At 38.5% G+C, this 17,704-nt stretch overlaps 1 protein-coding gene across 1 annotated transcript; it reads right to left on the minus strand.

Annotated features, from left to right (window-relative positions):
- Positions 1-1,321: 1,321 nt before the first annotated feature.
- LOC117316482 (alpha-(1,3)-fucosyltransferase C-like) lies at positions 1,322-16,988 on the minus strand. The gene is made up of 4 exons (XM_033871089.1): positions 16,604-16,988; positions 13,120-13,158; positions 9,339-10,500; positions 1,322-3,223 (listed from the first exon to the last, which is right to left on the minus strand). Exons 2-4 carry the CDS (start codon positions 13,122-13,124, stop codon positions 3,167-3,169), a joined length of 1,224 nt encoding a protein of 407 aa, XP_033726980.1. The 5' UTR covers positions 13,125-13,158; positions 16,604-16,988; the 3' UTR covers positions 1,322-3,166.
- Between the last annotated feature and the right edge of the window lie 716 nt (positions 16,989-17,704).

The following is a 17,704-nucleotide window of genomic DNA, read 5'->3' on the forward strand; positions in this document are numbered from 1 at the left end:
GTCAGTATACAATATGTTATACCTCCCCTGGTCAGTATACAATATATATTACCTCCCCTGGTCAGTATACAATATGTATTACCTCCCCTGGTCAGTATACAATATGTATTACCTGCCCTGGTCAGTATACAATATACATTACCTGCCCTGGTCAGTATACAATATATATTACATCCCCTGGTCAGTATACAATATGTATTACCTAACCTGGTCAGTATACAATATGTATTACCTAACCTGGTCAGTATACAATATATATTACCTCCCCTGGTCAGTATACAGTATATATTACCTCCCCTGGTCAGTATACAATATATATTACCTCCCCTGGTCAGTATACAATATATATTACCTCCCCTGGTCAGTATACAATATATATTACCTCTCCTGGTCAGTATACAATATATATTACCTCCCCTGGTCAGTATACAATATCAATTACCTCCCCTGGTCAGTATACACTATCTATTACCTCCATTGGTCAGTATATAATTCGTCAGAATACAATATCCATTATCTGACCATTCAGTTGTTGTCGGGTTCTGTTAGAATTGTATAACTCTAACTACTGTTCTGTTATTTTTACGTGTAAATACATTGTGTCACATGTTGGTAGGTGATCATGATATATGACATATTGATTGACCACGTGCCAGGGGTATTTGACATCTCGTGTGTATTACGTCACGTAGGGGAATAACGTTGTTGTCGTGGAAACTGTCCATACACGTGATGTTGTTGTTCGGTTTTTTTTTAATTGACAGCCAGGAAGTTACATGGAATGGTTGGACGACTGATTATTAATCATGCTAAGGCCTTTCAGCTGAGTGGCTCGGACAGGGACACGTAATGTATATATAGTTACTTGATCATCCAGATCAGGCCATATTATAAGATCAGTAAACAAAGCAATCAGAGACGCGCATTTTTTTTAAATCTTTTTTAATTACATGTAAAAGAGAAAATTTCAAAAAATAAAAATAAAAATGAAAAAAAAAAAAATAAATAAATAAATAAAAATGCTGCAAAGAATATAACATTCATAAATACCTACATGTAAAATCGTACTCGTGGGTAACCTACCCTGAATCCGCTTTAGATACAACCCAGAGAAACAAACAGTAAATCTTAAAAACAGACTAATTATCTTAACAAATTAAATCCATATTGTCCTTGCTAGACCCCACATGAACATCCATGCCAACAATTAGGACAATAACACATGTTCTGACTGAACTGCAGAACTGAAGAAACTTGCAAACAAACTAAAATTTGAAAAAAAAGTTAAGACTCACATATGAAAAAAACTAAGATTTTTTTCCCTTATTTATATGAAAATTGTAGATTCAACCGGAACATCTACGCCAAAAATTAGGACAATAGAACCGTACATAACTAAGGAAAACATACACCAAGGCTTTCACCGAGAAATTTCCATTTTTTTTTCCATAATTGAATCAATAATGACGTCGTTAGGCCCATATTAATATACATGTCAAAAATTAACGCATAACCTGATTGAAATGTAGACCACTGAAGAAACCTAAACTTTAACCGCACGAGGTTGCTGAACGGGCGTATATACAATGTATATATATATATATATATATATTAAACTTATTTTATTGTCATTTGAACAAAAGGATAGGGCACAAGTTTTTTACAACTTATAAAAGCACTCAATATAGATTAAACAATACAACATTCAATGGCCTACACAATATCAATAGATTTACATAACAACACATTTTGTATATAGTTATAAATATGTAAATATGTATATCAAAATCTTTTCTTGAATTGATATAATGATGCACGTGGTTGAAAATATTTAAGTTTATATTTTCGGCATACAGTTTATCGCCATACAGTAAAACATTCAAAGTTATATTTATATTCAAGTTTCTTAAATGATCAAATAAAACATCCCTTCAATTTACATAATTTTCAAATTCAAAGAAAAAATGATGGACACTCTCACAACTACATGTATTTCCACAGCTACAATCGGGACTGTTTATGAGGTTTGCACGGAACAAATCATACTTTAATTGACTACATCTATGTCGTAATTAAGTATGTATAATATTAGTCTTTCTGAAACCTATACTACTTTTCTGTCACCAAAATTTTAAAAAAGCTGGATATTTATCTTCATCAGATCTGGATATCGTTTTCTTAAAAGTTGCCAAGGAAGGAGATGATCTAGTAGTTACGTCCAGGTCATTCCACAGAGAGGAAGGTATAAAGGAGGAGTAAGGGAGAGTCTGTAGTGGGGAATTCTGTAATTATTGTTAGTTCGAAGAGTGTAGTTGTTAGCATCGCCTACTTTTGGAGGAAGAAGACAATGGAGAAAATTTGGTGTTAAATTCTATCCATTTTATAAAAAACAAGACATAATTTTCAAGAAAGAGTCTCAATGCTCGTTTCTGAATATAGAGCTGAAATATTTATATAAGATGGTAAACCAGTTATGATGCGAGCTGCCTCACGTTGAGCTAATTCTAATTTCATAGAGTCAGATATTGAACACCCATCCCAAAGTTTATTCTAAGGTAGGTAGAATGAAAGTTTTATGAATTCTAAGTAGATCATCTCGTTTTAATATGAATTTTAATTTTCTTAGCATATTGATCTTTTCCATAACTGACTGACATATAGAATTAACATTATCGGCCGTATATCAAACTATCAAACTCGACATAATGGCAGTCTGTATTGTCACGCAGTATCTAGAGATAAATCTTCGTCCAAATGGTTAAACATTGTCAATTTTACGTGGAATATATTTCCACTTGTCTGTCCCGGAGATCGATTTGCCGGCATTGTTCCAACATCAGTTTTAAGTCGACTTAGCTGTATGCCCGATTCCGTATTGTATCGACGCAGCTGTTTGTCTGCTGTCCGTACAAGTGTACGTCCGGCCGTTAATCTCCAATTGCCTCAATAACGTAGTTCATGCTACTGTCTCGTGCCCCTCATGCACTTGACCCGTTCGATACCTCTTATCAACGTCCTATATCTTTCCAGTTGTCTATTTGTTGAAGTTAATCCAGTGAAAATCTGCATGATCGCTTCATACCTTGCCAGTTGTCTATTCAACGTCCGTCTGTTTTAATTTAAGTCCAGTAACAATGTATATGTCCGTCCAATTGTCCGTCAAACATTAGTAGCCCATATCAAAGATGTGTCGGTTGATCCTTCTCTCCAGAAAATTCCATGGCTGTAAAAGAAAACAAAACATGAGGTATCAATAATGATGTAGAATGCATACTCATTAAAGCGACTACAATGGTAGATTTTATACTTATTAAAGCGACTATATCTGTAGATAATAAAGCGACTACATGTATATCTGTAGATTTCATACTTATTAAAGCGAATATAACTGTAGATTTCATACTTATTAAAGCGAATATAACTGTAGATTTCATACTCTTTTAAGCAACCTCAACGGTAGATTCCATACTCAATAAAGCGACCATAACTGTAGATACCATACTCATTAAAGCTACTCTATAACAGTAAATTTCATATTATTTAAAGCAACTATAGCAGTAGGTTCAAACTCATTAAAGCGACTATAACTGTATATTTTATACTCATTAAAGCGACTATAACGCTAGAGTTCATACTAATTGAGCGTTTCGGCTTACTAAGTATATATAGTGTAAGGAGTTTAGGATACAGCATCATACCGTATGTTTAAAAGTATTTTTTTTACAAAGCTGGTGCATGGAACAATAGCTAACCGAATGGAGTCAAGTGAGTGCAAACGACGAATCCGCGAAGTGTTCTGCTTACATGCGATAACGTATGCATTCTTGTAGTACCTATCTCATTGCTATGTTATTGTTTTTATTTTACAATAGTGGTTTTTACAGTTACTGCAGCGACCATGACTTTTCATCAAGATACTTCTGATTTGAATTAGAGCAACTTAGCTTCATAATGCTATGAAAAGTATTTAACACTTAAAATGGAAAATATAACACGTTTCACCTAGCGACCTTGACATGTAGTCAAACGACTTGACTTAGCGACTTTAACATGTAGTCTGATGACTTCATCTAACGACCTTGCCATGTAGTCAGGCGACTGACCTAGCGACCTTGCCATGTAGCCAGGTGACTTGACCTAGCGACCTTGCTATGTAGTCAGGTGATTTGACCTAGCGACCTTGCCATGTAGCCAGGTGACTTGACCTAGCGACCTTGCCATGTAGTCAGGTGATTTGACCTAGCGACCTTGCCATGTAGCCAGGTGACTTGACCTAGCGACCTTGCCATGTAGTCAGGTGATTTGACCTAGCGACCTTGCCATGTAGCCAGGTGACTTAAACTAGCGACCTTGCCATGTAGTCAGGTGACTGACCTAACGACCTTGCCATGTAGTCAGGTGACTTGACCTAGCGACCTTGTCATGTAGCCAGGTGACTTGACCTAGCGACCTTGCCATGTAGCCAGGTGACTTGACCTAGCGACCTTGCCATGTAGCCAGGTGACTTGACCTAGCGACCTTGCCATATAGCCAGGTGACTTGACCTAGCGACCTTGCCATGTAGTCAGGTGACTTGACCTAACGACCTTGCCAATGTAGCCAGGTGACTTAAACTAGCGACCTTGCCATGTAGTCAGGCGACTGACCTAGCGACCTTGCTATGTAGCCAGGTGACTTGACCTAGCGACCTTGCCATGTAGTCAGGTGACTTGACCTTGCGACCTTGCCATGTAATGTAGCCAGGTGACTTGACCTAGCGACCTTGCCATGTAGTCATGTGACTTAACCAAGCGACTTTGCCATGAAGTCAGGTGACTTGACCTAGCGACCTTGCCATGAAGTCAGGTGACTTGACCTAACGGCCTTGCCATGTAGTCAGATGACTTAACCTAGCGACCTTGCCATGTAGTCATGTGACTTAACCAAGCGACTTTGCCATGTAGTCAGATGACTTGACCTAGCGACCTTGCCATGTAGTCATGTGACTTAACCAAGCGACTTTGCCATGTAGTCAGGCGACTGACCTAGCGACCTTGCCATGCAGTCAGGTGACCTTGCCATGTAGTCAGATGACTTAACCTAGCGACCTTGCCATGAAGTCAGGTGACTTGACCTAACGGCCTTGCCATGTAGTCAGATGACTTAACCTAGCGACCTTGCCATGAAGTCAGGTGACTTGACCTAACGGCCTTGCCATGTAGTCAGATGACTTAACCTAGCGACCTTGCCATGTAGTCATGTGACTTAACCAAGCGACTTTGCCATGTAGTCAGGCGACTGACCTAGCGACCTTGCCATGCAGTCAGGTGACCTTGCCATGTAGTCAGGCGACTGACCTAGCGATTGTGACATGTACTCAAGAGACTTGACCTAGCGACATTGCCATGTAGTCAGGTGACTGACCTAGCGATTGTGACATGTAGTCAAGAGACTTGACCTAGCGACCTTGCCATGTAGTCAGGTGACTTGATCTAGCGACCTTGCCATGTAGTCAGGCGACTGACCTAGCGACCTTGCCATGTAGTCAGGTGACTTGACCTAACGGCCTTGCCATGTAGTCAGGCGACTGACCTAGCGATTGTGACATGTAGTCAGATGACTTAACCTAGCGACCTTGCCATGTAGTCAGGTGACTTAACCAAGCGACTTTGCCATGTGGTCAGGTGACTTGACCTAGCGACCTTGCCATGTAGTCAGGTGACTTGACCTAGCGACCTTGCCATGTAGTCAGGCGACTGACCTAGCGACCTTGCCATGCAGTCAGGTGACCTTGCCATGTAGTCAGGCGACTGACCTAGCGATTGTGACATGTAGTCAAGAGACTTTACCTAGCTGACTTTGCCATGTAGTCAGATGACTTGACCTAGCGACCTTGCCATGCTGTCAGATGCCTTGACCTAGCGACCTTGCCATGTAGTCAGATGCCTTGACCTAGCGACCTTGCCATGTAGTCAGGCGACTGACCTAGCGACCTTGCCATGTAGTCAGGCGACTGACCTAGCGACCTTGACATGTAGTCAGGTGACTTGACCTAGCGATCTTGCCATGTAGTCAAGATAATTGACCTAGCAGCGTTTGATTTCAGACATTATTTTATTATAATGGCTTTAACGTATACAGGGGTAGGAATGTACGTCATCGGTATATCACACACACACTTTTAGTCGGAAAAATATCGTCGGTTCGGCGGTAGGTCAGTTAAGGTACATTGTAGTTACACCGTCCTGATTTAAACCGCTACAGGCCCCTCGTACCCGTTGTACAATGTATCTGTGATTGATCTTTGACCAAACAGTCCAGTTTTCTCCTGCTTCAGTTTTTCAAACACTCCGGACAAGTTCGATATACCCGGTAGTTCACACACACACTTACGTCCAGTCGTTGATATTTTCAGTCTGGTTTCGAACACATTTGTTTAATTAGGATGCAAATGAAGTATCCAATCATGTTATATGAAATGGCTGACATGGAATACATTTGTTTAAATATACGTTTCCAAATAATCTGCCATTTTACAATTGTTTTGTGATATATACGTAAATTGTTAACACCCACACTCCAGAAATCCGTGGTTCACACCCACACATCTCGGATACAAATTGTGTCTTCTTTCTAGGACGTTCCAGTATGACAAGACACAGCTGACTCTGCATGTGCAGAAGAATCAGAAAAGGGCTTTTTCTAACGCCCATGCCTAAGTCACAGTTTAAAACATTACAGTCCCATTGATAACAAACGTGAATCGCCATCTGAGAAAAAGAGGTGTACATTAATCAATGTCGTAATAACACATCCGTCCTCTACAATTTTACTCCTTTTCGGCAGGATGTGTCGGGCACGGCGAAATCGATGTCAGTGCATTCTGGATTGTAAACTCCTCGGTTACACTCTCTAGACAGTATTTGGAACATTTTCTTAAATCGACCCATAAATCGAGTAAACTTCTCACCAACTCGCATACAGCCCAATTTCCAGAACTTTTTTAACGCTTGACACACGTGTTAACTAAATCAAACATTTCACAGCACCCATCCACAGAGGGAATGCTATGTTGGCAAGTGGAAGTAAATCATTCTCTGTGGAAGAAGCAATCTAACACGACGTTTTCCATCTTCTGTCTTTCAGTTTGTCAAGCACTTCAGGTACATGTATAAGTTTAGTCATTTCTTCGACTTCCGGATAACTGTGGGATGCTTAGTCATCCAGTATGTCACTAAATAGAACGCACTCTTCAACCGACACTGGAGGATTGCTGAACAGTCTTACACTTTATATAACTTTGTTTGCACGGGGAGACATAACGACATGGCATTTGATCTGTTTAGAAGCCGTTATGACGATAGTAGTTAATGTACACCTTTTTTTAAATAGCGACTCGCGTTGGTTGCCAATTGACTTCATTGTCTTTAATGAGCGGAATACTAGCGGAAAAAGAAACACACAAACATTAAGATTATTTCAGATAATTATTTTTTTACATGATCCTTTGATGATGTGTTCATGGTGTAGGTTTCTCGATTATTTCATCATTATTGAATACATTTTGAGGATTTTTGTTGTCCTATCACAGACGGCGTTTGTTTGAATATCGTTAAACAAGGATACCCTACGCCATTTCCTGATCCAAATCAGTAACGTGTGTCCCATCCCCTGAATCAGTCGCTGGTCTTACCCTCCATAACATTGACCCCATCAAGGTGTTTATTGTCCTTTGAGGGCCTACGTGATTTGAGCGACGTTATATAGGACGTTGACGAACTTAACCTAACCCTAGTGTCTAGCTCGTCCTACAAATGCTCGATTTGGGACATATCTGGACTGTATGGTGACCAAAAACAGGAACATTGTTTTAAGCCAGAAAATCACGACAAAACCCGAGTGACACGGAGCCAGCCGCGTGTGGTCCTACAGCAACGTAAGTTACGTGGATGGATAAGAGGAAGAATGTCTGGACATAAAACCTGATCCCGATATCTTATTGCTGTAACTTTACCATGGATAATTAACCAGGTGAGGTGTTTTCACGCCTTTAGATATCCCTGTCAATGCCATAACATACGCTCCACCAAATGTGTTGCTGTCCGTTATGCAAGCGTTAGAATATCGCCGGCCGACAATGAGTGCCGACAACTTTACGTGCCGTCTCCATTGCCGTCTGAAATCTGTTACGGAGGTGCGAGATACGTATGCCTCTATCTTGACGTCGCGACGTAATGCGCGGGCGTCCGCTCCTGGGACGGTTACCCAGCTGGTTACCCAATCTCCCTGTGGCTCCGAGACGCCCAAGTAAACGGGATGTGGCTGTCTCATGTACTCCATATTGCTGGGCTGTCTCGTGTACACCATATTGCTGGGCTGTCTCGTGTACACCATATTGCTGGGCTGTCTCGTGTACACCATATTGCTGGGCTGTCTCGTGTACACCATATTGCTGGGCTGTCTCGTGTACACCATATTGCTGGGCTACATGACGTGACTGTCTCGTGTACGCTACATTTCGTCACATATAAGTACAGGTGCACATGATTCTCGCTCACATAGTCAGTCAGAGCTTGAAAAAGAGACATGTCGGTCTTGAAACTTTGCAACGTTTCAAGTAATGCTATAAATTGTGATCTAGGCATGGGCGTAGACATTTCATATAACACGAATGGATACTTCATCTGCATCCTAATTTAACAAATGTGTTCGGAACAGACTGAAAATATCAACGACTGGACGTAAGTGTGCGTATGAACTACCGTGTAAATAGAACTTGCCCGGAATAAACAACTACCGGAGGCCGTATACAGTACAATGGCCGACACTACATGTTGTTAGTGTTTCGTATTTATTAAATCGTTCAACGTAACATGCCTGTAAGGCAGACACATTAATGACAATTGTGAATCTGTACGTATTTAATATTGGGTCGAAGGTAACACAGATTTGTGTACCTATACGTATTTGACATTAGGTTGAAGGTCACACATATTTGTGTACCTATACGTATTTGACATTGGGTTGAAGGTCACACAGATTTGTGTACCTGTACATATTTAACATTGGGTTGAAGGTCATACAGATAGAGTGTACTTGTATGTATTTGACATTGGGGTGAAGGTCACAAAGATCTGATACCAGTTTATACATGGTGATGCACGCAATTATTCAGCTATTGACTAACGTTGAAAATGACATTTTCTTCCAGATGTTTCTGACCAAGTTCTGTATAAGAGTAGGATTGTAAAAGAAACATTTACAAAAAAGACGAGATACGAGTTAACGTAGACCACAGTTAAATGGCGATATTGGCTATCCTGACCACTTTGGGAGCTAGAGTTTAAGGCTTTACTTACCGTTCCTTTCACACACGTATCGTCCTCCACCCAGGCCTGGAGGTCATCAATGACCTGAGCGGGCCGCTTAGAATCATGCAAAGCGTCACAAAGATTACAAAACTGGGCCCATATACCGGTTTTGATAATCTTATACTCTGTCCTCCATTTAAAGTAGCTCCTGTACAACTCATCATTGGACGCTACCTTTTTTATGTATTCCCCCGCTGCTTTCATATCGGTAAAGTCAAATATATTGATGAATGTATGATTTATAACCGGATAATGCTGTTGTTGTATTCTCCAGTTGACAATGGGAACGTTGTCTGACAGCAGCGAATTCCAGTATTTTTCTGAAACATAGTCATCACAGTAACTGTTTTCAAACTGAATCATGAACTTATAACTCTTGAGTTTGGTATAGCATACCTCGTTATCTCTTGGACAGGAAAGGTTGCCACACCGACCGTAGAAATCGACTGGTACGTGTTTCCTTAACTGTTCAACAAGACGGTAGCGCTGAACTTCGTCGTAACAGTCACTGTTCGTGATAGCCACGTTATTAACTTTATGTTTTATAGACGTGTAAAATTGTGAATTAAACCAAATTTCCTTTTCCTTCTTTTCCTCCTTTGATAAAGGCACAGCAACACCGAATGGGGCCTCTACTGTAGAATCCCTACGATAATTCATGGTCCAGTTAAATGTGTAACGGAACCGATGTAGATCTGGCCAGACTCGAGTTGTTGGCTCGGCCCACCAAACAACCCAAACCTGATGAGGGTCACGGTAAGTCGGCATTCCAACCCAGAACCACAGGTCAAAAATATGGAATAACACGGCGTCCGCTTCCTTAATCCGCGAACGGTCGGAAGTGACCGAGCACGCATGCGTACATTCGCTCATCTGTTTCTGTAAAACGTCAGTCCAGAACCAATTCAGAAACATCGGTGTCCATATGAGAATTAAGCGTTCTGATTTATCTACCCAGTCTCGACTGGAGAACTGAACGACATGTTTTTGAGATTTCGTCACTTCCGTGTCCATATATAATGTCTCATTGTCAGTCAAGGCCGACTTATGTATTAGACACAATATCCATACATGGATATATAACATCAGAAATACAAGAGCATATCTGCGACCTCGGAGGCCGGGCATCTTGAGAAAAAAATTCCGGAGCCTGAGGAACAAAAGAAAAAATAAAATATAATGTAAACGAAGTAAACAAACTGAATAAGTTAAAGCGTGAACAAGAGAGAAATTGTTATAATGTACTCCAAATCAACTCTTTGAGTTTTATTTTATTTCTCCTTTATTTTCTTTTTTTCTTTTTTTTTTTTTTTTGTGGAAAACGAAATATTCCTCTGCCAATATGAAATAAGCATAACTTAACCCACACCTACGTAGCGATGAATAAGAAAGAGTAAAACCTCCATACAGAAATAGTAAAACCTCCATATAGAAATAGTAAAACCTCCATACAGAAATAGTGAAGCCTCCATACAGAAATAGTAAAACCTCCATACAGAAACAGTATAACATTCATACAGAAATAGTAAAACCTCCATACAAAAATAGTAAAACCTCCATACAGAAATAGTAAAACCTCCATACAGAAATTGTAAAACCTTCATACAGAAATTGTAAAACCTCCATACAGAAATTGTAAAAATATCATTCAGAAATAGTAAAATTTCCATACAGAAATAGTAAAACCTCCATACAGAAATAGTATAACCTTCATACAGAAATTGTAAAACCTCCATACAGAAATTGTAAAAAAAAACATTCAGAAATAGTAAAACCTCCATACAGAAATAGTAAAACCTCCATACAGAAATAGTATAACCTTCATACAGAAATTGTAAAACCTCCATACAGAAATTGTAAAAACACCATTCAGAAATAGTAAAACCTCCATATAGAAATAGTAAAACCTCCATACAGCAATAGTGAAACCTCCATACAGAAAAAGTAAAACCTCCATACAGAAATAGTAAAACCTCCATGCAGAAATAGTATCACCTTCATACAGAAATTGTAAAACCTCCATACAGAAATAGTAAAACCTCCATATAGAAATAGTATCACCTTCATACAGAAATTGTAAAACCTCCATACAGAAATAGTAAAACCTACATACAGAAATAGTATAACCTCCATACAGAAATAGTAAAACCTCCATACAGAAATAGTGAAGCCTCCATACAGAATTTGTAAAACCTCCATACAGAAATAGTAAAACCTCCATACAGAAATAGTAAAACCTCCATACAGAAATAGTAAAAACTCCATACAGAAATAGTAAAACCTCCATACAGAAATAGTAAAACCTCCATACAGAAATAGTATAACCTTCATACAGAAATTGTAAAACCTCCATACAGAAATTGTAAAAAAAAACATTCAGAAACAGTAAAACCTCCATACAGAAATAGTAAAAATATCATTCAGAAATAGTAAAATCTCCATACAGAAATAGTAAAACCTCCATACAGAAATAGTATAACCTTCATACAGAAATTGTAAAACCTCCATACAGAAATTGTAAAACCTCCCTTCAGAAATAGTAAAACCTCCATACAGAAATAGTAAAACCTCCATACAGAAATAGTATAACCTTCATACAGAAATTGTAAAACCTCCATACAGAAATTGTAAAAATACCATTCAGAAATAGTAAAACCTCCATATAGAAATAGAAAAACCTCCATACAGCAATAGTGAAACCTCCATACAGAAAAAGTAAAACCTCCATACAGAAATAGTAAAACCTTCATACAGAAATTGTAAAACCTCCATACAGAAATAGTAAAACCTCCATACAGAAATAGTATAACCTCCATACAGAAATAGTAAAACCTCCATACAGAAATAGTGAAGCCTCCATACAGAATTTGTAAAACCTCCATACAGAAATAGTAAAACCTCCATACAGAAATAGTAAAACCTCCATACAGAAATAGTAAAAATACCATTCAGAAATAGTAAAACCTCCATACAGAAATAGTAAAACCTCCATACAGAAATAGTAAACCTCCATACAGAAATAGTATAACCTTCATACAGAAATTGTAAAACCTCCATACAGAAATTGTAAAAAAAAACATTCAGAAACAGTAAAACCTCCATACAGAAATAGTAAAAACTCCATACAGAAATAGTAAACCTCCATACAGAAATTGTAAAAATATCATTCAGAAATAGTAAAATCTCCATACAGAAATAGTAAAACCTCCATACAGAAATAGTATAACCTTCATACAGAAATTGTAAAACCTCCATACAGAAATAGTAAAACCTCCATACAAAAATAGTAAAACCTCCATACAGAAATAGTAAAACCTCCATACAGAAATAGTATAACCTTCATACAGAAATTGTAAAACCTCCATACAGAAATAGTAAAACCTCCATACAGAAATAGTAAAACCTCCATACAGAAATAGTAAAACCTCCATACAGAAATAGTAAAACCTCCATACAGAAATAGTAAACCTCCATACAGAAATAGTAAAACCTCCATACAGAAATAGTAAAACCTCCATACAAAAATAGTAAAACCTCCATACAGAAATAGTAAAAACTCCATACAGAAATAGTAAACCTCCATACAGAAATAGTAAAAACTCCATACAGAAATGCAGGAGTTGCGTTCACAGAGACCTATGGACAGACGGACAAACGTACAGAGCCCAACATGATGACGATATATACAATTGGTCAAATTGTCTGAAAGGCAAAAATGAGAAACGAAATATTGTGAAGAGCAGGCTGCCACTATACAGTATGTACCTACCTCATTGGTCCGCCCCGTGTGTACTGTGAGGATCGATATCTGTGGAAGGAACACGAGGATGAGTATAGATTGATATGGTTCCGAATATTACAGCAAGTATTCGTGTATTTTATATGATGAATTAAATTGTGAGCCAGTAATTCAACCATTAAAATTGTGAATAGAATCTATTTTTAAGAAAAGTAAACTTATTACCAAGATTTCAAGATTTCAAGATTTTATTTTCACTCAGACACACCTAATAGTGTATAACAAGAGGTCAGACATTTTCAACAGAATGGATGCATGACAGGCAAAATATAATATAATTTGAAGAGGAAATGTGGGAAAATACATTTTAACCTTTCATAAATATAATTATTAATATAATAAAGCTTACATACTGCATAATCACAATGCTGGATGATAAAGGTGTGTTATAATAACTCGACTAGTTTTTGGATAAATAAACTGACATTCATATACAATTTCTTATAAAAGATTGAGAACATTCCTTTCATTTTAAAGTAATTAGGATTTCTGCAGTAGTAATTTGGGATATATTTACTACGCAACTGGAGTACATTATGGTTGTTACACACAAATAAAAAATGGAACTCATCTCCAGTACCAGCGTTACAAAGTGGACATACTCTATCTTGTCGCTGGATTCCAGTCCATCTTCCGGTTACCAAATCACTTGTATTGAATGTGTACACTGTAATATTCAGCGACTCGTGTGTACACAGTTAGGGAGAATGACGCATTTAACCATTCAACTCCAAATACGTACCACAGCTTAGATTCGTGACAGGTGCTATCTTTGAAATCATTTCGGGGATTGTGAAATTAAAACAATATTAATTGACCACCTTGCCCCATACATATATTGCGTGCATATACGTGAATAGACTGATAGGTCGATGACAAAGACTTATGGATTAGGAACATGCTTGAGTTGTACGGTGCTATTCAACACTAGCTTCTACAAAAGTAACTATAATTATACTCATTATCAAACCTGAACAAGTAATTACACCATTTATGTTCACCAAATGTGTCATATGCTCATTGATCTTTATAACATACATTTGAGGATATATATTTACATTTTGGTGATATAAACTAAGTAAAAAGATTTGCAGTCTATGTGACCATATAATTGACACCCAAAACGTGACATCAATCCATGCCACGCATGAATACATTGTATATTCACCCACCGGAACTACTTGTAAGTAACATAAATCGTTTTTTAACTTAATAAAAAAGTATCAAAAAGACATTTTATACAATATTGTTACACAAATAATAATAAAAAACATTGAACAGACTGTGTTTTTCTCGTATTATTTCAATGAACTTTTTTGTTTGCACATGACAAATGAATTTTGAAAAAATAGGCTGTTCTATTTGTCGAACCCCATTGACGAAATCGCTGAATATTGGCATTTTGTATGCTAATTTTCAAATATAACAAAACGAGTATGTCGAGAATGTAAATATAAGCATTAAACTGTTTTTTGTGTGTGTGTGTCTATGGTCGATATTGATGCCAGAGATTTGCAAATAAACATTTCATATTGTGCTAGCGCACAATATGACGTTTGTTTGCAAAGCTCTGGCATCTATATCGACCATAGACACCAAAAATAGACAGTTTAATCCTTAAATAACAAGTGGTACGCGTGGTACGTTTATTGTATACTGATACCATACAGAGTTAACGTTCTTGTTGGTCAAAGGTTAACGTGGTCCACCTCAGTATTACGACCACCCCGCTATTAAGACCATTTTCACTCAGTCTCCAGGAGTTCTTAATATATACATACCTCAATACACTATAGACTGTAACAACTCCTCACTGTAATACACACTCGGCTATACCCCAATACACTATAGACTGTAACAACTCCTCACTGTAATACACACTCGGCTATACCCCAATACACTATAGACTGTAACAACTCCTCACTGTGATACACACTCGGCTATACCCCAATACACTATAGACTGTAACAACTCCTCACTGTAATACACACTCGGCTATACCCGAATACACTATAGACTGTAACAACTCCTCACTGTGATACACACTCGGCTATACCCCAATACACTATAGACTGTAACAACTCCTCACTGTGATACACACCCGGCTATACCCCAATACACTATAGACTGTAACAACTCCTCACTGTAATACACACTCGGCTATACCCCCAATACACTATAGACTGTAACAACTCCTCACTGTGATACACACTCGGCTATACCCCAATACACTATAGACTGTAACAACTCCTCCCTGTGATACACACTCGGCTATATCCCAATACACTTATAGACTGTAACAACTCCTCACTGTAATACACACTCGGCTATACCCCAATACACTATAGACTGTAACAACTCCTCACTGTAATACACACTCGGCTATACCCCAATACACTATACACTGTAACAACTCCTCACTGTAATACACACTCGGCTATACCCCAATACACTATAGACTGTAACAACTCCTCACTGTGATACACACTCGGCTATACCCCAATACACTATAGACTGTAACAACTCCTCACTGTAATACACACTCGGCTATACCTCAATACACTATAGACTGTAACAACTCCTCACTGTGATACATACTCGGCTATACCTCAATACACTATACACTGTAACAACTCCTCACTGTGATACACACTCGGCTATACCTCAATACACTATAGACTGTAACAACTCCTCACTGTAATACACATCTGGCTATACCCCAATACACTATAGACTGTAACAACTCCTCACTGTAATACACACTCGGCTATACCCCAATACACTATAGACTGTAACAACTCTTCACTGTAATACACACTCGGCTATACCCCAATACACTTTAGACTGTAACAACTCCTCACTGTGATACACACTCGGCTATACCCCAATACACTATAGACTGTAACAACTCCTCACTGTAATACACACTCGGCTATACCCCAATACACTATAGACTGTAACAACTCCTCACTGTGATACACACTCGGCTATACCCCAATACACTATAGACTGTAACAACTCCTCACTGTAATACACACCCGGCTATACCCCAATACACTATAGACTGTAACAACTCCTCACTGTAATACACACCCGGCTATACCCCAATACACTATAGACTGTAACAACTAATCATGTCCCTGTGATACACACTCGGCTATACCCCAATACACTATAGACTGTAACAACTCCTCACTGTAATATACACTCGGCTATACCTCAATACACTATAGACTGTAACAACTCCTCACTGTAATACATACTCGGCTATACCCCAATACACTATAGACTGTGACGGATCCATGTCTGGACTCGCGAGGTAAAGTTATTACATATAAACAAAATGGACCTTGTACCAATTAGTTATAACCACGTGTATATTGTATTGTATACATTGTATAATATGGTGGACTGGGGTCTGTACAGATATATGTAGAAAAAATGGCAATCTTACCTTCAAATCCTGGCCAGAACGTGGAATAGGCTAATCTGTTCACGACTCACAGACACATACACTGCGGTCGATTATTTCACCCGTGTTGACACGGGTGCGTATAGCGTACGGGTTTTTAATGGCGCTATCACGTGATTTCTATTGAATTCCAGTGAGTCCAATATATCTCTTCAGGCATTAAATTACAGTGATTCCTTTGAGAGCTCGTCAGAATTTAATACAACACCAAAAAGGGACACGGTTCCACATCAAGTGTAAAACACAATAAGGTCAATACTGTCCCCGGCATGTCACTGATTGTCCAACATACGCGGCTCTCGGGACTGGAACAGACTACAGCCGTTAGGGGCATGCTTCAGTACACTTGCGCCAAGAAATAACCAAACGGTTTGTAAACAACGGCTTAACCGGGTTGTTTATATTGTTCAAATTAGTAACACAAAGGAAGACAGAAGACAATTTTATTCGTACCCTGACCGTGCCTCGAACTCACGATCCACAGCGCCTAATCGCCTAGTCAGAAATACCTACCTATACCACTGCGTCACATCCACCTTATATCTATATATTGCCATATACAGAACATATAAAGAAGCGGGGGTTCACCGGCTTCTGATACCATCCCGCTCACAGGGTATGACACTTTGTTATAGTGGGTGTGTGACAAACCGTCTTTTAACAGTTTTTGTGTCGGCCGACTGCTAATCTGGGACTTTTCAGTCTAGGACCACAGAGGTTCCAATACCTTCATAGTTCGAGCACTATTCATAATCGGACATGAACCCTGAAACTTTTACTTTTCGAATTATCTTTCACGGTATGTAAGTTTATTTATGTGTACTGTTTAATGCTGTAACGTTGGAAGCTGTACCTGATCTTACTGCTGTGGTGCTTTATGTTTTATTCTGATGATTCTGGGGCGATAAACTAATCTTTTTTTTTTAAACCTGGGTTGAACTCTTGATTATTTAAGCGATTTAAGTGAGGATACTTGTAAATGTATAAAATGACATGGAATGATGAACATACAGATAGTGTTCGGCAGAAACTAGAAAATAACCGTACTGAATAATTAAATGCGTGTACTTATAGTGAAGAGGG

Source organism: Pecten maximus, chromosome 18, assembly GCF_902652985.1.
Source record: "Pecten maximus chromosome 18, xPecMax1.1, whole genome shotgun sequence".
Lineage (NCBI taxonomy): Eukaryota > Metazoa > Mollusca > Bivalvia > Pectinida > Pectinidae > Pecten > Pecten maximus.